Source organism: Pituophis catenifer, unplaced genomic scaffold, assembly GCF_029215685.1.
Source record: "Pituophis catenifer annectens isolate HBS135680 unplaced genomic scaffold, rPitCat1.0.hap2 SCAF_3, whole genome shotgun sequence".
Classification (NCBI taxonomy): Eukaryota; Metazoa; Chordata; class Lepidosauria; order Squamata; family Colubridae; genus Pituophis; species Pituophis catenifer.
The window spans coordinates 147,144,690-147,167,056 of NW_027256883.1; the positions used below are offsets into that span (position 1 = coordinate 147,144,690).

The 22,367-nt window shown below is 34.6% G+C and overlaps 1 protein-coding gene and 1 long non-coding RNA gene across 3 annotated transcripts in view; one reads left to right on the forward strand and one right to left on the reverse strand.

Moving 5' to 3' along the window:
* RAVER2 (ribonucleoprotein, PTB binding 2) overlaps positions 1 to 22,367 on the reverse strand; it is a 41,833-nt gene that overhangs the window by 16,168 nt on the left and 3,298 nt on the right. Inside the window, 4 exon segments of the mRNA XM_070941281.1 lie at positions 1,128 to 1,254; positions 2,641 to 2,832; positions 8,617 to 9,083; positions 12,121 to 12,187. Of these exon segments, the coding sequence (XP_070797382.1) occupies positions 1,128 to 1,254; positions 2,641 to 2,832; positions 8,617 to 9,083; positions 12,121 to 12,187 (853 nt within the window).
* On the forward strand, positions 4,800 to 15,788 carry LOC139315199 (uncharacterized). 2 transcript variants are annotated; one of them, XR_011600245.1, is made up of 5 exons: positions 4,800 to 4,916; positions 7,310 to 7,415; positions 9,885 to 9,939; positions 13,840 to 13,943; positions 15,261 to 15,788. It is a non-coding gene; the product is annotated as an uncharacterized lncRNA (long non-coding RNA). The 2 variants fall into 2 exon arrangements; XR_011600246.1 differs by lacking the exon at positions 7,310 to 7,415.

Here is a 22,367-nt window from a genome sequence, read left to right on the forward strand (position 1 = left end):
ATTTCTCTTAGGTGACATGGAAACCATCCTCACTACGTCTATGGCAGTGCAATAATGCTGAAATAATATACACAGTTTTATAGGGAACTTTGGTACAATTTAGGTTTGGCTTTTGCCAGGAAGATAAGGCATCACCTTTTCCTATATTCCCAAATCTTTAAGGATACACATATTAAAAGCTGGAGAGATAGATATAATTATGTACTATTTATTGCTTCCCTCCCTCCCCAAAGAAGCAGAAAGGCTTTTTTTAAAAACCGAAACAAAAAAGTGAATTCTGCAAGCTTTGCTCATATTTATAGCTTCAGCAACATATGTCATATCTTCTTTTTTTTTAAGTAATCTTTATTTACATTTTACCATTAAAAACAAAAAGAAAACGACATAATATATAAATAACAAACAAAACATACAAAACAACACAACAAAAACCAACAAAGCTAGCATACCTATAAACAGTACCTTGATAACCTAGTACTCGGTACTGTATATCTATATTATAATCCGGAGAAGACAGAACATCTTACATATCTTTATAAAACAATTAGGTCTATCCGACCTCACTTTACTCGTATAATATAAGTTTCTCAATACATATAGTTCCTGTTCTAATTTGGGTTATATTTTCCTTTTCTCTAGCCATCTGTAAAATTTTCTGTACCTATATAGCTAATTTCTAAGGCCCGACTGACAACTTCATTTTTAATTTTCAAACTTTATAAAAGTGTATTATTTCCATTTAGTTTCTTATTCCAATATAGGAACAACTCAGAGTTTCACACAGAGCTTCACAGCTCCACCTTTTGGAGGAAGCTTTAGTAGGGTGCCTATGAGACAAAGGATGTTCACTCCTTCTTTAGAGCAAAAAAACAGGGCTCAGGTCTGCCTATATTTCAACTGGTCCCCTGAAAATCTTTCAATATCATTTGAGATAAATTCAGGTTTTCCACACTCAATCTGTGGGAACTTCAAGTTATTTGAGATCAATGATAAATATTTACATTTTTTTAAAAAGTGGAAAAAGAGAAAATGTGTGTAATTGCTTTGGTTCCTTCCCACCCAACACTGTTGCTTTATGTACAATGGAAATTCTAAATTATTTCAGAATACATATTATCAAACCTTACCAAGTTTATTAGCACATCCATGCATCTGATGCCGTAACAACATCTGCAACATGGCTGGAGTATTTAAGCTTTTCATGATTTGCACAGCATTTGGTTCTGGAAGTAACCCTTTTCGATTATTTTTCATCTTGAACAAAGGAGAAATTAAAAAGAAACTGAGTTTCACAATAAAAGGATATTAATATATATTCATTTCAAGTGGTTTCACTGTGCATAAATAGCACAAAATAGCAATGAAAAAATCCAAAATCAGCAGTGTCAAAAAACCCCCCCAAAATTTAGGATAGATGAAACTATAGAATCAACAAAGCTTTCAAGTTTCAACATTTCATTACACAAACAGGTTGGGGGGAGGGAAAGAAGTAAGACTGACATGGCTAATTGCAGAACCACTCTCTGTTTGCAAAGTCCTGGAGAAAGGGAAAGGGAAGATCCCAGAAGACTACAGACGGACTTATTTTCAGAAAGGGGAAGAAACAGAACCTGGACCTGGGAGCTTAACATTGGCATTTATTAAGTTGATCTCCTTAGATTGGTTGACCAGGGAAATGCTCTGGATATAATATATCTTGATTTTAGCAAAGTTTTTCACAAAGTCTTTCATAGGATCCTTACCAACAAAATGGACCAATATGGGTCTGACAAATCAATGATTAGATAGATCCACAATTGGCTCCAATGATTGTAGTCAAATGATAATTATAAGCAGCACATCTTCCTGGAGAACATCTTGAATTGGGGTTTCAAAGGACTCTGACCTGGGCCCAGTATTGTTTGATGTTTTTCATAAGTGATATGGATGAGAGAGTTGAAGGAATGCTTACCAAATTTGCAGTTGATGCAAAGCTAGGATTGGCTAATACTTGTCAGGAGAAAGAATGAATTCAAAAATACATGTTAGAACAGTAGAAAAAAAACAAATAACAATGGCATTTAACAGGGAGAAATTTAAAGTCATGCCATTAGTAAGAAAAAGAAAAGGAATATATATATATAGCTGCAAAGAAGGCCAACACATCTTGAAGGACATTAAGAAGAGCAAAGGGTCCAGATTGCAGGAAGTAATTTTCCTGCTCTACTCTGTCTTAATCACTAAATTGGATCTCATTTTTTAAAAATTAAATTTATATGCCATCCATCTCACTATCTAAAGTGATTCTGGGTAGCACAAAAATTTAATAAAGAAATAAAATCATATGGACAAGGTATAATGATAACTGCAGCTAAACCCAGACCAGAAAGGCAAACATTGTCAGGATATTTTGCCTTTCACTCAATTTGCAGGAGCAGTTCTGACTCAGAAGAAACTGATAAAAGAAAATTGTTATGCAGACACAGAGCAAATCTTACATTCATAGAGACCATCAAATAGAGAAAAGTCACAAGTCTACATGGAAACAAAACCTGAATCACAGATCCATTAACTTTGGGCTACACATAAATGTGGTAATAGTCATATACAATTAATCTAATAAATGTTCTGTGTTTGCTTTTACAGTATAAATTTTTTTACCATTCGTTGTGCTGCTATAAGTGTAGCAAGAGTACTGCGGCCAGGAGCTCCAGGAGCACAATACGACACATGGACTCTTTTTTCGTTGATAGTCAAACCATCTGTGCTTTCCTGCACTTCCTCTGTTTGTTCTGCTGTCTCATACTCAATTACTGCAAAGCCACCAACAGAGCTATCTTCATCCTGAGCAAGCTGGAAGGACATTTCACAACACCATGAAAAGAGGCCTGTTCTGTTTCAGCTGTTCCAAAAACCATTACATTATTCCAACTGTATGTCTTGGATTTGATAAATTAATATGCAGATCATTTCTCGATTCAAAGTTAATCTAATACACAAATATCGGCTGATATTCATCCCCCAATAAATACTAAATATAATAAAATATATATGAAAACAATAGATACTGAATAACCTGAGCTATAATATTGTTTTTGGTGGCAGTTATGGAGCAAGAAGAAACAGAATTAGGAACAACTTTGTAATCATGAGCATATATTTCCTTGAGATTTTATTCTTACTATGAAATACATACTGGCTTTTAAACATAATTGTATTGACACACTTTCTTATTTAAAAGCATGAAATACAATTAAATTTTACTTGATTAGTTTTAATATCTACATACGTTTTTGTGCAAGGTATAGGTTTTGTTTGTTTCTTTTGTAGCATTACAGTAGAAGTATCTCCCCAACAGTTACCAGAATCAAAATACTCTAATAATAGAATATGTTTGAATTCAGTAAGGAAGATAATTTATCTTGCCAGAGCACAATAAATCTATATAGAGCAAATGTTTCACTGGAAGTGATGCCTGGCTGCACCACTTGAGTGATCATGTCAAACTGCGATCTTTTAAAGATCAGCCTCAGTTGCATTTGTTTTATGAATTTTGAAATGAACACAGATTGCCAAATATGTTAATATTTACGTTCTCATTTTTTTCCTGGACTTATAGACCATTCCAATCACAAATGACTTTGAGTTACATATATTCCAATTTATTTTAGGCCATCATTCTCAAGATGGCAATGTGGACAGACCTCCTTATGTGCTCACCATCCATTTCTTCTCTTCCCCTTCTCCACACTGATTTGGAGATAGGTGAAGAGGGAGTTTATCATTACAATTTAGGGATTTTTAGGAATCTGCACCCTGAAATAATGAGACAAATGCTTTTATTATTTTAAGGGACGCGCAGAAGGACACCTGACTGTAAATGATATAAGCCTAAAACAATACCATTAAAACAAAGCCGGCTAGTAAATACATTGAGAACCTTAAACAAGTTAATCAATTCAGTCAGCCAACAAGGAAGCTTTCTGCAGCCAGAAAGCTCACAATCTTCAAAACTCCAAAGTCTAATGGAATAACCACATTTTAATGGGCTCTAGAAAAACCAATAGGAAAAAAGCCATTTTGATATCTGGAAGGAGTCCTCTTCCACAGAAGTTGAGCAGCAATTGAAAAAGCTTGGTTCTTTGAGTCCCTGGAGGTGTCATTCCTTGAGTAAAGAGAATTGGAGGGACCCCACTCTACCTGATCTTATCAGTGGCAGATACTATTGGAGTAAGCAATCCCATAGATATGCTTATAGGGTTTATGGTTTGTTAAGCAGCAGAATCATATGATTGCCTGAATAAAGGGCCACCATCAGTGAGCTATTGGGACAGCATTACTTGGTCTGTTGTGTGGATGCTTGGGTGGTTTTAGGGGTGGGGAATTTTTGGTGGGTGGGGGTGTGTCTAGGGATTGTCATGTGAGTTGGGTCTGGTCTCTGGGTGTTATGTGAATTTCATTGTATGGTTATACTGTACATGTATACACGTACAATGTACTGTACAGTGTACACGTACAATGACAATAAACTTTATTATATGTAATAAAATATGATGATGATGAAGTATCCTGCCTATTGGTTACAGCAGATGGGTTGAAGTGTAAAGCAGTGTAACAGCAAATAAATAGCAGGTTCAGCTTTTTGGAAGAAAAAAGACAGTAAAAACAAGTTAAATTCTGTAGGGTTAGTGGCCAGCTTCTGGGTTATCTATAACTGCAGCCCTTCCCTTTTCTGCCCCTCCCCCCAAGTAAAGTCAGCATGTGCTGATAAGACGCATAATATTAAGAAAACTAGTATCTTTCTGAGGGAAGACTCAGAATGCAAGAACTACTCATACTTCTTGTTCTCTCTTAGATATGGGAATAAGGATTTTTTTTTTTCCTGGTCAAAGACTGATTTGCAATAAGGCTGCAACTGCACTTTCTGTTCTCCTGAGGTAAATCTCTTTCATCTTTTCTCTATGTCTAAGGCATTCATACACAATTAATGAAAATATATTTTATATATTTCTCAAAGTGAAAAAAGAATAACGTCTAGGAACGTGGTTGGGAGTAATACCCACATCATTTCCCCCCCCCCCATTCTGTGGCTTTCCCTGTTTCATATTCACTTCACTACTCCTTGCTGATGCTTTCATTTTTTCACCGGGCATCACCCACTTGAAAACAGTCTGTGAAAGTCAAGTGAAAACACTTGAAATTCAGTCTGTCTCCCACCCCAATGTACAGGAAAGAGTGGAAATACCAAAGAAGCAACGCATGTATATTTATTCTCCCAATTTCCTCTCCCTCCCTAGTCTTTGATGCTAAATATGCTCACTTTGGAGGTTCAATTCTTGAACAGCCCCATAATCTTCCACTTGGAAGAAAGTCTGATCGATCTAAGAAAGAACAACAGAAGATTAACCAAAAACTCTTTGAGGGTCATTTATAATTTTTTTTAAAAAGCACAACAAAAAAGATTGTGGTCTTTGAGAAATTGCTCATTATTGTCATAGCATGTGGACAGCAGACTGTACTTTATCCTGTTATAATAGTTGTTTTGTAAAGAAAAGGTAAAGGTTTTCCCTATCCAATCAGTTCTGACTCTAGGGAGTGGTGCTCTTCTCTTTCTTAGCTGAGGGAGCCAGCGTTGCCTGAAGACATTTCCATGGTCATGTGGCCAGCATGACTATACACTGAGGCACTGTTAGCTACCTTCCCTTCAAAATTGTACCTTTTTTTCTATTCACATTTGCATGCTTTCAAACTGCTAGGTGGGCAGGAGCTGGAGCAAGTAACTCATTGCACGGTGCCTGGGTCTCGAACCCTGGATTGTCAGCTTTCCAGCTGAAAAGCTCAGCATCTTTAACCATAGAGCCATCATTTGTGTGAAAATGTATAAATATGTTTGCAACATGCATATTTCTTTAATTATACTTAATTTTTCCTCATGGAAGGTGCAGATTCTCTTTTGGTTTTTTTCTGTTCCATTCTGTTTCCAAATAAAGTATGAATGGCATTGTTTTTATGTAATTACCCTGTTTCCCCGAAAATAAGATCCAACCAGAAAATAAGCACTAGCATGATTTTTTTCAGGATGCTCGTAATATAAGCCCTACCCCAAAAATAAGCCCCAGTTAAGATCGTCAGCAGACAGAGGCGTTTAGTACTGTATTTCCCCCAAAATAAGACCTAACCAGAAAATAAACCATAATGCATCTTTTGGAGCAAAAATTAATATAAGACCCGGTCTTGTTTTGGAGGAAACACGGTAACTAATAAAGGCAGACATTGTTCAAAAGTGTGCTTCCCCTTCCTGTTTCAGTATTTAGCAAGAGAATTAAAACATTCTTAATAAAAACAGCTGGGGGGGGGAAGTGAAAAGTGTCAATATTTGTACTGATATTGCCAGTCCATGATTGATAATGTCACAGAAATTTATTTATCCATCATTTTCAAAAGGTCTTAAAGAATCTTCATCCGCTCAACCCCACAGGAAATATAGAGCTCGGCAATACTCATTTCATGCCAACTGAGAACTTTTCCCCTTTGATAAACAAGTAGCAGCTGTTCATTCTGCCCTATAAACTCTCTCTAGAACAATATAAAAACATAAATAGGTATAATCCACCTGTGCAAATCTTGTCAAAGTGGATGAAAGTTCCTAGAAAACAATGCCAGCTACTAGGATTGTTCCAAAATAGATTCACAAGTAAAACATTACTGGGAAAAAATGCAAAATATATCCTCAGATAATAACATTCTGCCACAGAACAAAACACTATCTATAAACAAAATCAGAATAACGTTTAGAAAAATAACAACTGTGAAATAACACAGCCTGCAGCTGAAAGGACAGTTACGATAAATATCTTTGTAACGTGCCAGAAGAAGAGCAAAGACAGCTGGATCATATGTAAGTCTATCTAGCCCAATATTTTGTTCCCACGGTTGCCAAGTAGATGTCTCTGGAAAGAACACAAGCAGAACATGAATGCAGGGACATCTTTCTACACTTTTTCCCAACTATTGGCACCAAGATGTACATTGCCTCCATTTATGGGAGGCAACATATAGACATTAAAACTAGCAACTATCAGTATCTTATCTTCCATTAATATTTCTATCACTATGCTTTGTAATTTTAAATAGATACGAAAATCTTTATTGTCATTTTTTTCTGTGGGTCCCTGGCCCACATTAAAAATGAAATTCTGTTGCCTGCTCTCAAAAATGTACACATACATAACACACATATAGATATGCTATATACCTACATATGTATATACCTACATCCTAACGTATAAATACATATAAATACTAATCACTGTCCATCTTTAATACATAGCGGAAAGAGGAAGTTTGAGAGTTCACAAGGTTGATTCTGTATGGAACAAAATTGTGGCTGAAGTTGGATGATCTGCGTCGGATACCACAAAGTTTTCTCCCAGAAGGTAGCAAAGAATGTCACTATTTCTAACTTATCCTGATCAAGATGCACTTCTCCATATTTATCCTGAATTTCCTAGGTTTCAGTGAAGCATTCGGTTTCTTTGGACAGCACTTGTTTATTCTATGGTATGATTAAGCTCCTTATTCTTTTTTCTCCAAAGGGCCTTTAATTTCACGTTTTCTGTCGTAGTCTACTCTTGATTCCTTATGCTTAACATTTAGCCCCTTTCTGCATTAGATTGTTTTTGAAGAAAAGTTTCAGAGTCATGGTAATGGAACACTATGTGGTATTGCAAGTGGTTATACAGTAAATAGCATTGCTTTTTCTGGTAAATCAAAGCCAGGTCACAACCAACCTGTTTATAAATGGGAGTTTGGTTTGTTATTTCACTTGTTAACCCTTAATATTGAACTGCAATTAACAAAACAACATTTATATCTCTTCAATTCCAATTGTTTGTCCCTAACCATATAATTTAGGAAAAAAATAAATAGCACTAACTGCAATAAAAATTTATTCTGTTGGAAGAACAGAGAAAAGATCACATGTTCTAAATTGGAAACAAAAACCTGCCTTAAATGGACATAAACCATTTATTTTTCTAATCTAGCATTTCCCATCGCTCATTTTGGATGGAAAAACTTCCAGCTATGATTCCCAGTATATTTTAATGGAAATTCATACTGTGTTACTGTATCTTAAGAAAGGGATCAATAACATTTTAGGAAGAAGGCATCATTGTACAATTTTGTGCAGTGTTGTGAGTGCCAAAAATACATTTTAAAAAATAAATATTAAAATTAAAAAAAATCAAAATAAAATACAAGTTTTACAAATGTAATATTTTGATATAATGAAGAAGCTTTTTTCCTACTCCATCCCTCAGAACTTCAGATTTTCCTAGATTTATTTTTTTCCCGATTCCTAACATTTCTCTTGAATAGCAATTTTAATATGTTTAAATAAGTTACTATTGTGTCAATGACATATTAGTTGAGATATTCATTTATGTAATTTCCAGGTGAGTTATAGATGGCAATCATTGTCAAATCTTAATTAATACTGCATAGAGCTACAAATATATAATTACTCATTAATGTGACCATATTCATCTGCAAATCAAGGAAAAGTCCATGCTACGTCATTAAATCACGACATCTGTGAAGACAGCTTTCACTTTGAAGAAAATGAATTTTACTTACTTGGTAGAACACAGGTTTATAATTAGTTGAGAAATTTTGCAAGAGGTCATCACCAGTATAGTCTATAGGAAGGTTTTCCACACAAAGGCACTTTGAATGTATGAGTTCTGAAGTTATTTGATTAGCATCCATCCACTGTGCAAAAAGGACATTTTCACCTAATGATTTCCCAAGAAGGTCCAATCTAGCCTTTGCTGCAGAATCTTTTTTCATGTATTCCACAAAACCATAGCCCTTGGAATAGCCCGTGACTTCACTGTATACCAAGAAGTGTCTCTCAACATTCCCATAAGGTCGCACTAGCTCTTCAAACTCTTGTAACGTATAGAAAGGGGGCAAATTGGTAATGCAGAGCAGGGCATCAGTTGGCTGAAGCTGCAGTGATATTTCTTTTCCTCGGAGGGAATGTTGGTGAAATAGCCGTATTGCACTCTGAGCTTGCTCCCCATTCAACAGAGTAACAAAAGCTGAAAAACAGCAAATCAGACAAAAGTTTTATATAAACTCCGTGACTGGGATGGGCAGGTTTTAAGCTCTTGGGAACTATCAAGCCTTGTGATTTCTAAGCCCAAGGTGTCTTGAAACTGATATTATTTCACAACCCTTTCACAGAAAAAACCCATTTCTCTGCATTCTCCATTTCAGCTATTATGACTTAGGAAAGGTAGTGTTATTTTCTTCTGGTTTTTTTTACCCTCAACTGTGCTATCACAACTCTTTTGTTTTCTCTTGGACTAAGAAAAGCCCAGTAATTTCTTAAAGATTAGTTGACTAACTTTTGTGAAACTCCAATATATGCAGAAGGCATAACATGCAACACTGTGATAGTATTTTTTCTTAATTTAAAATCAATATTACAAATTCACGATATTAGCCATTTTCTTTCACTAAAGAGTGGAAACTTGGCTCAGATGGATCCTCTCCATTGGACTTTTTCAGGATTTTCTACTCTTCCCATCATTTCCTGGTGATCCACCAGAAGGTCAAGAGGTGGAACCATCTCAAGATCAAATTCATGGGATGTATACATGGGATGGGATGGTGGTGGAGCACAGTACAGAAGAAGGAAAGAAAATCTTTTTATATGACCATTGCATTGGCCAAAAACATACAATTTGCAGTTTTATGATATGACATTTTACAATCAAAGTATAAAATAATGCTGATTTTTAAAATAAAATTATATTCATATGTTTTAATACTCTCAGGCAAATTCTGGGAATAAACCAAATTCTAAACTAACATTAATGTCTGTTCATTCTCCTCAGGTATACATTCCTCCTCATTACGTTTGGTTAAAAACTGGCATGATGTCATTGGAAGGTAAAAGTGTTGCCTGGCACATATAACCTTTTAAAGTTATTGCCTACATATCATATTTCGATAGACTTTTCCTGAAATTCAATTCCAGAAAGCTCTGGTTTCAGGATTATTGTTTAAAACCAAAAACATCTTTTATTCCTGCATGCCTATTAATCATCTGTTTCTACTGAACACTAAAACTCAAGTGGAAGCAAAATAGAATGGTAAGACAATACTACTGAGAATCAGGAATGTTAACATCTTCTTTCAAGCCTGAATAATCAAAGGTTATACTATCCTCTAGTCTACTCAAGAGGTTTACTAAATAAAATATAAACGGAAGTCTCATAGAGGAACTGGTTACAATGAAAGGCAAGTTTCTTATATCAGAGCTGTGCAACCGAACTCTTAAAGTCCTTTCAAAGTTATAGCTAAAATGACTTCTGAATATAGCATGAGAACATTTAAAAAACGTAGGAAGTAATTCTTTTAATAAAGGCTCATAACAGCTATGTGGGCACAACCATAATTTTTTAAACAGCAATACACAATTCATTCAACTTCCTAGTCTAGATTACTACCTTTGAATTCCAGAGGTCTTCTAAGTTCTAATCAAGTCTTAAAGTTTTAAGAACAGCCAACAAGCAGTCATATTACTATTACTTAATTTAATATAATTTTTTTTATCCTATTCACATTCTTGTTGGAATTCATCCCCAATATGTCAATCAAAGACCAAACAAGTCCTCATCCTGGAAAACGGGGTTTTTTTTCTTCCATTTAATCATGTCTAATTTTCGGAGGCTGTCTGGATAAGTCTCTACAGTTTTCTTGGCAAGGTTTTTCAGAAGTGGCTTGCCGTTGCCTCCTTTGAAGGGCTAAGAGAAAGTGACTGACCCAAGGTCAGTCTTTGTGCCTAAAGCGGAACTCAAACTCACAGTCTCTTGGCTTTCAGCATGATACCTTAACCACTATACCATTTATATACAATCCAGATTTATTTGATATAAAACTCTACTGGAAACTCTACCTTATGGAAATACAATGGGAAAGAAGAATCACTCCAAATCAGGCAGCATATTTTGGATTGTAGGCAAGGTTTTCAGTGCCAAACAATTCTTCATTTCCATTACCTCCCTATAAAATACCACTCTGATATCTATTATGTCCCCTGGAGAGGAGTTTTAAAAAGTCTGGCAGGGGGGAAAGGAGGAGGAGGAGGATTATTCTTGTAGAAGTTGGCCTTGACACTGAATATCATCCTAAACAAACAGATTCAAATTATTTTTTCTCATAGTAATATTCAAAAACCTAACAAGAGCAGTTTACAAAAATAGTGTCAGTTAATTTTGATAGTTAAGTTACCCACCATAACTGTCCAACTGTAACAATGGTAGACAGTAACTTGCACTTCAGAAGTTCTGGACTACAACTCCCCTGTTTCAACTATTTATTGCCTCCAAACTGTAAAAGGCCTACACAATTTTAACCATCATTGAATTCTATTCTCATGAATCAATAATAAAAAAGCACTTTAAAATGGATTGTCACTCATTAATTTTTTAAACAAAGATTAAAATTCCTAGTAACCTAATAATTACAAAATTCAATGTAACATTAACTTAGAGGCAAGATTTGCCATTGGTGAGATAGGCAGCTATATAAATTTGATCAATAATAATTTGCTAATAGAATTTCCCCTTCAGCACACTCAAATTATTGACACTGAGCAATTAAATTATGAATATGATTTCTAAACTGATCCCTTGTAAAATAAATATTATAGGCTGAAAATTTGTCCCTAATTTTTTTTAAAAAAGGGTTTCCAATGTTTCCTAACCCCTTTCAAATCCAAAATAGAACGTATTATAAATTTTTTTATTGTAATGTTTATGTAAGAGTATAACTTCAGATTTAATCATGTTAGACTGACTCAAATATATTTTTTGTTTGCCATTGTTTGTTATTCAAACAAACTTGTACAATATGATTTGTGCATATTAAGAAAAGAATCAATGTGCAAGAAATGTGCAAGAAAAAAAATATGAGGTAAATGTCAGTTTCTGATACACACACATAAGCACACTAAAGCAACAATTTAATTAAATTGTTATTAAATTAAATTGTTATTAAATTGTGAAATCTAAAATTAATCAAAATAGCCAAATCTATTAGCATAAATATTATATTGCAAGTTTTTACCTGTTCTTTTATGTTTGTCCACATAGCAATACTTCAGCTCAAAGTCTTTTAATAACTCATGGATTTCCTAAAAGAAAAACAATACATGATTAAATACAAACTCAATGGAATGATTCTTTTTATTTCAGCTTAGAGACTTGAAAACATTCCAGGTAAAAATTATTCTGGAGACATGCCAGAAAATATTAGTTAAGTATTAATATGAGCATGATGCAATTCAGCAGTAAGCAGGACCCTCTGAACAGCTGAATTCAAAACATCTTATTTAAAAAATGCCAACATTTGCCAAAGATTAGCTTTCAAACAAAATTTTGAAGTTGAAAGGCATTTCCTCACAGTGATATTTTCTGTCAGCTACATTATATGTTCTTTGGAGAAAGAGAATACCAGAAATACCAATCCTCAAAATCTAAACTTAACCACTCATGTTTCATGAAATGTATGAAATTAAAGCTCAAGCCAATTAACTGCCACAACATCTGCTACCAGAATTTAACATCGTTTGACATATCAGTATTGAATTTTGAAAACCTGCTTTTTATTATTGTGAAATAAGGCTGCATAGCAGTAGAAAAATTCCCCCCATTTCTATTAACTTTCTCTTCTGCTGTAAAGCATTTTTCGTCCTCTATAATTAGTTGTATTGTGCAAATCCTCATGGAATACAATAACTAGCATCTGCATCCTGTTTCTCTAGTGTATTGATAAGAAAAGGATCAGCAGAGAAAAACATTTCAATGCTGCAGTTTCCAGAGCTAGGCTTCCGGCTAAATATTGATTTTATACTGAGTCCATAATTCATAGAAGTCACACTTATACCATTATGAATTACCACTGTTATTGTTATATAGACTGGTGTACTTGTTGCAATTCATGTGATTAACATAGTCATGGTGATAATATTAAGATAATTCTAGAAGGAATATTATTATTTTTTAATTGATTTTTTTATTGGCGTTACATTCTACCTTTTCTCCAGACAGACAACTGGGAAATGTTCTTTCATCTTATCTCCATTAGAAGTTTTGGAAGACTGGGTTGAAAAAGAATGAGTAATGCAAACCCACCAGATGAGTTTCCATGGTTTAATGTGTTTGGGTTCTCTCTAGCCTTTGTCCATCACCTTAACTATTAAAACATCTGTCTTTTTTATGTGGGTTGGGCCTGAGCTTTAAAGTTTTTGATTGACAAATTATGTACCATCAGGTCAGTGTCACCTTTTAGCAACCATATAGATTTTCTCCATGGTGAGCCTGGTTCTTCATGGTAAGCCTGATTCTTCAGGTTTTCCAATGGTGTACCCATCAGACCTCTGAGTTTATCCAGTTAATCTCAAAGGTAAAACGATAGGATACAGTCAAATCTGACTTTGATACTCAGCTTCCACTGAAGTAGAACAAACAGCACTCTGTTCTACTGAGAATACAAAATTTCAAACGTTACAGCAATTTCAAAATTTGTATCTTTCTTATATTTGTTAGTTTGTGTGATTATGAATTAGATGAGAGTCAACCTCATCTGAAGTCCAGGAGAGAAAAGATAGCAAACAGTAGAGCAGCCTTACTTGATAGTTTGATTATACCATCTTGTAAGTAATCTGGACCCCATCCTTTAGTTAAAATAAGCAATAAATTTGTACTTGGATTTTATCACATGTCATTAGTGTTGTAGAGGATTGGAAGTTTTGTCTCTTATTTTCTTTCTGCTATTAAATTACAGTGCTGAAAACTTCTGCTTTTGCCACAGTGCAATCTGTGGCTGCTCTGGGTGTTGCAAAATGGAGGAATTGTCTATTGGCTACCGCCTCTTTATATACCTTATAGGTATGTCTTTACTGAATTAAGCTTTTATGTTATATATTCTGTTTTAATAGAGGTCAATACACAAATGGCCTGGTTAATAAATGGTGACTTATTTTTGTAAAGTGATATGGCTCATTAAGCTGTTTAGTGCTCTTTGATGAAATTCCATTTCATCAAATGATCATTATTGTTCACCAGATACTTTTTGTGCCAACAGACAATGTAAGTTGTTTTATACTCTGTGTTTCTTGATTTGTTTTGGCAACTAGAAATCCTAAAGTCAGTTGCTACACAGTTGTGATTGCTTGATATTATATGTCATTTTGGTCATGTTTGCGTTTGTAGATTGGATAGATTGCAATTTGACTGAAATGACACAGAAGCACCTATAATAAATGAATTAGTAATCTTGAGGTTTAGAGAAACAAAGTCTGTACATCTTACACTTAAGATAGGCAATTTGGAAAAGTTAGAGAACAATTTCCAGAAGCGAAAATGACAGGAACTATCTATTAAAAAGTCTGTAAAGATTCTCAGTCATCCAGGTCATGGTTGTCCCAAAGATGCTTTTTCAGGAGGCAACTGGACTTTCTTTGAAGACATTTCACTTCTCATCCAAGAAGCTTCTTCAGCTCTGACAGGATAGTGGGGAAATATATATAAATCCTTGCATTCTTCACTATCCTGTCAGTGCTGAAGAAGCTTCTTGGACGAGAAGCGAAATATCTTCAAACAAAAAAAAGGAAGTCCTCCTGAAAAAGCACTTTTGGGACATCTGTTAAAAAGCTTAGGAGATATCTGGTCAAGAGTAGTTGCAGTTCACAGAATATAAATAAACTAATTTGTTTTCTTATTCAACAGTGTTAGCAAAATAAATTGTATTTCGGTTAGATTGGATTTGGATTGAATTGGATGAGGTTAGGATACCTGAGTTGAGAATAGGTTTTCACATGCAAAAATATGACTGTGTGTGATAGAATACTAAAGTAAAAGAATGGGCAGCATTAGTTCAGATTAAGAAGCACATTTAAATTTTGTCAAATGCAAGAGTTATGCTAGATATCTATTGTTAGGAATTTTTAAATTTGAGTTGTTTCAAAAAATATGCTCCCTTGTGGTCCGTATTTAAGTACCGGTATGTACAGATTTATTTATTTGTTTGTATGTTTATTAGTATTAATTTTACACCATGTCTTTTTTCTTATATATGCACTCAGAGCAGTTTTATAATATTTCAACCACTTAAGAAGAATCAGTACAAACAACATTAAAATCAATAGCATCAATAACTAAAGTTTGATACAAGAAATAAATTTCTGCCATTTGATCATTTCCTAGATGCTGGGAATATGAGAGCTATATGCATCTCTCTGGAAAGAACATAACCGGGCAGGTTCCTAACAAGACCCTAAATCATTTAAAAAATAAATAATCAACTAATTAAGCAAGCAAACAAGTTCATATACAGTATTTTGAGATTCTTTGTTTATAAAAATAAGCTAAATGTTGTATATAGTTTCTAATTAGGATAACAATCCAAAAAATGGCCAGAATTATACAAATGTCCACATGTGCAAGCTGAAGAAACTTGGTCATATTGCAAGGAGGGCCAAAAAATGGTGGGAAGATCCTCAGTCTCCGATGATAACTAAACCCATTCGTACTTTGAATAACTCGCATTATAAGAGCATAGCAGAAAAACAATACCTACTCCAAGTACTGATATGACCAAGTTTCATTATCAATGAATTATGATTGGGTAAATGCACTGTATTAACCAATGGTTTGTTTAACCATGATCTACTGAATAAACAACAATTGATTCGGTTTACATAGCATGCCAAATTAAACCCTGATTTAATTAGCCTATGCGACATTAAAAAACAACACCAAATAAAAAATGTTGTCGGAGTGTGTTGTGTGATTTAGCTTGTATTGTTACAGATTAAGTGCATAGTGAAAAGCTGAAACTTTAATCAAAAACATTGCTTATCTAATAAAAATATATAAATGTATATAAACTTGATAGATAGATAGATAGATAGATAGATGATAGATAGATAGATAGATAGATAGATAGATAGATAGATGATAGATAGATAGATAGATAGATAGATAGATAGATAGATAGATAGATAGATATTTTATGTTCATTCCAGCATAACCAGAATACACATTTTACTGCATATCACAGACACAATACAGAAATCACATCAGGGAAAAATGGAAAGAAGGAGACAAGCTGTATATTACCTATTAGAGAGCAGTTCCAAAGTTAGTATTCATACCTCAACACATAATTTTGGAGAGAAGTACATGGAATCCTGGCTTTACCGTCATTCATTTAGTGACCGTTCAAAGTTACAAAGACAGTGAAAAAAGTGACCAATGACTGTTTTTCACACTTACACTGTTGTAGCATCTGCATGGTCACATGATCACAATTTGGACACGTGGCAACTGGCATGTATTTATGAGGGTTGCAGTGTCCCTGGGTCATGTGATCACCTTTTGTGACTTTCTGACAAGCAAACTCATCAGGGAAACCAGATTTACATAACAAATATGTTACTAACTTAACAACTGAAGTGATTCACTTAACAACTGTGGCAAGAAAGGTCGTAAAATGGCAAAACTCACTTAACAACTGTCTCAGTAATGAAAATTTTGGGCTTAATTGTGATCGTAAGTCAAGGACTACCTGTAACAATTTAATGACATTATTTTTGAAAGGAAAACTGGTGCAACCAAAAGAGTAATGTACCTTACATTTTTTTCATGTATCACATCCTAGTAAAGATAAGGCTCCTAGAGCCTACATGACCAGTTTTATGTATACTAACTAAAAGTACCTTTGATGCCAACGATGGTATATTGTCTACACATATGCACATCTTCAAGGTCATATGCATATGCTTCCAGATACAGTTCTAATAAACGAACAACCTGAGTCCAAGATCATAATGCACTCTTGTTTTGCCAATCTGCTAATTCAATATATGTAGTTTAATGGCAGGATCAAGTATCTTCTTTTTAGTCAAATTGAACACTGGTCTCTTATTTCATCGGTTAACAGCTGTCAAATGCCATGTTAATAAAACATGATGCTGCTTTTTGGAGGATCTACGCAGTGATACTATGTTATTGCTCTTATTCAGTAGTCGACCAGACCTGCCCAATTTCCTATGAGAGGGCAGAATTTTAAAAGAGAAAGGGAAATCTTATTTGTAAAGTTAGGAGTTAAAAATGCTTTCCATGAAAGGCAATTACAGAACAGCTTCTTGATGCTATGATGAACTATTTACTATTTAAAGACATGCCTGAAACTTGCATAATGGACAACTGCTTTTGTTACCATGTATCATTCTTCTGAGGATAGTCCATCAAATAAAACAATATCCAGCTGACATCTATAAAATCAAATGTTAAAAAGGGATTAACAAAGTACATTACACTTATCTGCTAAGTTTATTTTTAGATCATGGAAAATACACTCTGCTACTCAGCAACTCTCCGTGTAATTAAATAATGTTGTACAGCTTGGTAGTCATTGTGTTTTTACAAATATAGCTGTCAGAATCTCCAACTCTTGAACTGCAGATTGCCTGTTTTATTTCAACAGTTCCAAATAAGGGACCATAAGAAATCAAGGATTATATCTCAGTGTGATATGCTTGTAGAAAAATACCATATAAAGTTCTCATATTCTTTGAAACAAACCGGGATATAAACTAATGGATGATGGAGAAACACAACAAATGTCAAATTATTTATTAATATTTTTAGAGTTTATACTTGCACAGAACTACCTACTGGTACTTTTTATACTTCCTTTTTTATTCTACTTTTTATACCTACTTTTTTATTCTCATGAGCTATTATGAACAAGGAGAAGAAAATTTCCAAAGTCACTTGGGAATTAGGATGTTAACTCTATTCCCTTCAGTACAGCTCTACCCATTTTAGAGTCTCAACTGTGATTTATGTATGTATTTGTTTGTTTAAATTATTAACATATTGCATTTCATTTATACATAGATCAAGTGGTAGTTATTGTAGTGGTATAAAAGAAAAGTAATCCACAAAATGTGGCCTTAAGGAGCAATTAATCAGCTACTCAACCAGGCATTTGGGATAAAACACATATTAAGTTAAATAGGTTAAATGCTAATAGACACTCAGGAAAAAACTTACAGGAAAAAGACTGGAACATTTTTTTCCATTTCAAAGCTAAACTATTTAAATATTACAAAGGGAGATATCTCATGTATACAATAATTATTATTATCCTACTTGAAGATCCTTTGAGTGCTACTTATTGCTATACTATGTGAGGTTCCTCAGTGCCCTAGGGAAATAATAAGATAAGCAATATCAAAATTATATAATTCTACCTTTTGTGAACCAAAACCACAAATCATTTAAAGAAATGCAGCTGGGCAATAGTGACCTTCAATTTCATTTTTGAGGCAAATATTTTAATTATTTTAAAAAACCCAATATTGAAAATGAGCAAAAATATAAAATAATATATACTGTATTTCAGCAACTCATAATGTATTACGTTATATATATCAATAATGTATTACAATATTATTTTCTGAATTTTTTTGTTTATAATAATAATAATAATAATAATTTTATTTCTATACCGCCCTTCTCCCGAAGGACTCAGGGCGGTGTACAGCCAGTTTAAAAACACAAGACACAACAATAATTAAAAATTAAAATAATTAAATAGATTTGGCTGATTTAAAAACTCTAAAAATTAAAATACCCCAATTTAAAATTATTATATTGACAGCCCTGCCTGGCGGAACAACAAGGTCTTCAATGCGCAGCGGAACACCCGGAGGTCGGAGATCTTGCGTATTTCCGGGGGCAGTTCATTCCACAGGGCTGGGGCTCCCACAGAGAAGGCCCTCCCCCTGGGTGTCGCCAGCCGACATAACTTGGCTGATGGCACCCTGAGGAGACCCTCTCTGTGGGAACGGACTGGTCGGTGGGAGGCTATTGGTGGCAGAAGACGGTCTCGAAGGTACCCGGGTCCTATGCCATGGAGTGCTTTAAAGGTGGTAACCAACACCTTGAATCGCACCCGGAAGACCACTGGGAGCCAGTGCAGCTCGCGCAGGAGGGGTATATTCGTTTCTATCATAATTAAGATTTTTGCAACCAAAATAAAACCCTATATTAAAACAGAACATTTTCCAAACATTTCTTAAATGCATATTTAGCAATATATAGATATTTACGGTATCTCAAATTCTATTATTCTAAAAATAGAACTACCTATCTCTAAAGCAAATACTATTAATAAATTACCTGCCATTGATGCTTTAATAGTAAGACTGTATACAACACAAGGGGAGACACTGCCTATGTCAATATTGTATTTTCTATATTGCAGAAAAGGGAGTTGAGAGACAACAACTTCCTTGAGACCATTAGCAACCTTTTCAGATTACAGGTGACTTTTCATAATCTTGCAAGGTAGCAAGAATAACCATCTTTCTATGAGAGATTCAGATAATATATTTGGAATCTTTTTAAATTTATCCACACAACAATAGAATGGCCAGAGAGAAAAATAAATGATTCAAAGTCATCCAGCAAGCTTCAAGTTCAAAGGGTACTTAAACTTGGATTGGAAAATCCAGGTTCAGCACTTTTAGCTATGACACTACACTAACTGTACCTTGTCTTGCATTTTTGTAATCAGCTATGAGAATTTATACAAGAATCTGGTAAAACATTTAACATTGTTCTGCATTCTGAGAACCCAAGTAGTCATTTAGACATGTCTCAGAGCTCTCTCTCTCCCTCCCTCCCCCCTCTCCCTACTTATCTATTTATCTATCTACCATATCTACCGTATCTCTCTCTCTATCCATCTATTATCTATCTATGAATTCATATGTATCTATCATCTATCTATCTATCTATCTATCTATCTATCTATCTATCTACCTACCTACCTACCTACCTACCTACCTACCTACCTACCTACCTCCTCTCATGGTTCAGTAGACTCTTTTTTTAATTTATTCATCAGTTTGTATTCTGCCTCAATCACCAAGTAACCATGAATTTTTAATAAAGATTATATTAAAACTGGAACTTCCTGATTTTTGCTACATATTTTCAGAAAGATTTCTTTCCTTGAATTATACAATTTCAGCATAAAATGTAAGAATATTTTTAATTTCTGACTTTTCAAAACTAGAAAAAGAAATACTTCACAGAAGATGTAACATCAAATTGTTGCAATCATTATTATTTAAGTTAATAGGTCAGACAATGGAGTTAATGGGGGGGGTTTCTACCCCCTTTATGTCTCTTTTTGCCCATTTCCGCTGCTTCAGTCTGTTCCCTGCTGTTATATATTTGTTAGAGTTATGTGACATTTTCCATCAAGGAGTTTAACCTGGAATAAATATCGTTTCGTCTTCCATTTATGCACATAACAAACTTATAAGACTGGTCGTGCCAAGACTGGGCCAAAGTCATCTAGAGTGTTTGAAAGAGAAAAATGGATTTGAGCCTCCTCTATTCCAACACAACATCTTAACCATTAAACAGACCAATATTGCCACATAAGTGTTAAATTCTTGTGTCTTTCTGGGCCAATGTGTCCTTAAGGGCCTCTGGACAGATTTACCCATAGGGATTCTTTTCTATATATATGCATCTGGTGGTTTGTCTGCCAGTGCTCCCCCTACCCCCATGCATTTCATTAAAGCAGAGAAATTCTCAAATGAACAACATACACAAACCATCTCCAACGTGTACCTTTGGGACACTCTTAAAACAAGATTGCATCAGAATTCAAACTAATCCCATGCGTACCTATTTGAATTGTCATGATTTCAATAGGAATAGACTTGTCTTATTTGTTTATGTACAATGAGATTATAGTTATAGATTTTGTAAAAAAAAAAAAAACCTGTACATTTCCTTGTTAGATCAAAAACTGCTAAAGGAAAATGAATCAATCATGAAATATGCACAAGAGGGAAAAACATGTGCTTTTTGTCTTATATACAACTCCAGCACTTCTTTTGGAGCAGCAATTTTCTCACAATATCTAATTGTGATTGTCTTCCTCTGGCTTTAATCACACACGCACATGTGTACAAAATATATTAATTTTATATGATGGATTAAAGTATGTTTTTGAAATAACAGGAAACAACAGTCTGTCGTAACTATGTATACAATGAAATTTCATTTTAATCTATGCCAGTTAGCGTACATTTAAAGTGACAATAAAATTATTCTAACTATCATCTGAAGTGGTGTAGTAATAGTGCAAGATTTAGTTTGCTATGAATTATTTGTTCTTATTTCTGGTCAATATTTAAATCCATATTCAGGAAAACAATTTTGATAAAGAATACACTACAGTACCATATGAGTGTTTTCAGATCTCACAGGTAATAAAAATGCAAACATCTGGCAAATAACTCTTCTCTTTTTACAATTTGCAATCTAAATCCCATTTCACAGGAAAATTGTTGTGTGAAATTATATTTTAAAACAGCTACTCAGTAGCTCCAATTAATGATGAAATTCTACTTCAACCAGTGGCTACAACAGGTGTTTGCCATGGGCCACAGAGATTCAGCCACATCCTTTCCCTTTCCATCAGCTGTGCTCCAGATTATTGCCTTCTCCCTTCCATTAGAAGCAGGAAGATAAGGATTTTAAAGAGGATTATTGAAAGAAATGTGGGTTCACTGCCTCCCCTTCTCAAGCTGGAAAGCAGCTATAAGAGATTCTTTGGATGTGGAATCTTTGTCTTCTTCTTTCCAAGGGATCATTCTAAAAATGTGATGATTCTTCACTGCTATTATCATCAAGTGTCTGATTATTTGGGCTTTGAAAGGAAACAACTAGAGTACTCTGGGTCATATCAATAGTGGCTAGAGGTTTTTTATACAGACAAAACATCATTGCTTGTTGCTGCTGCTGTTAATTTTAAGTCTACTTTAAAAAAAAAAAGACTGATCAGTTCGAGGAAGGGAGCATACTTAATACCCCTGCCTCTGTTTCCCCATGACAACCATCCTATGAGATGGGTTAGGAGCAGGGGTGGGTTTCACTTACTTTTGCTACCGGTTTTCTTGTGCGCACACGCGAGCGAACTTGGAAGACGTCCGGGTGGGTGGGCGGAGCTTCCCGCTGCTGCTGCTACTGGTTCGCCTGAACCAGGGTGAACCAGTAGCAACCCACCATTGGTTAAGAGAAACAGTGACAGGCCCAAAGTTTCCCAGCCAGTTTTTATTGGAGGCTTAAGAGTCAGGTTTTTTAAAAAAAAATAATTATCATTATTTCTATGCAGTATGTTTAACATCCTGCCAGGCTAACTTTTTACTGGTTCCCATTTCTGAGGTAGTATTTTGAAATTGTTTTCCTGTAAGTGTCAGCAGTCATAAAGCAGAA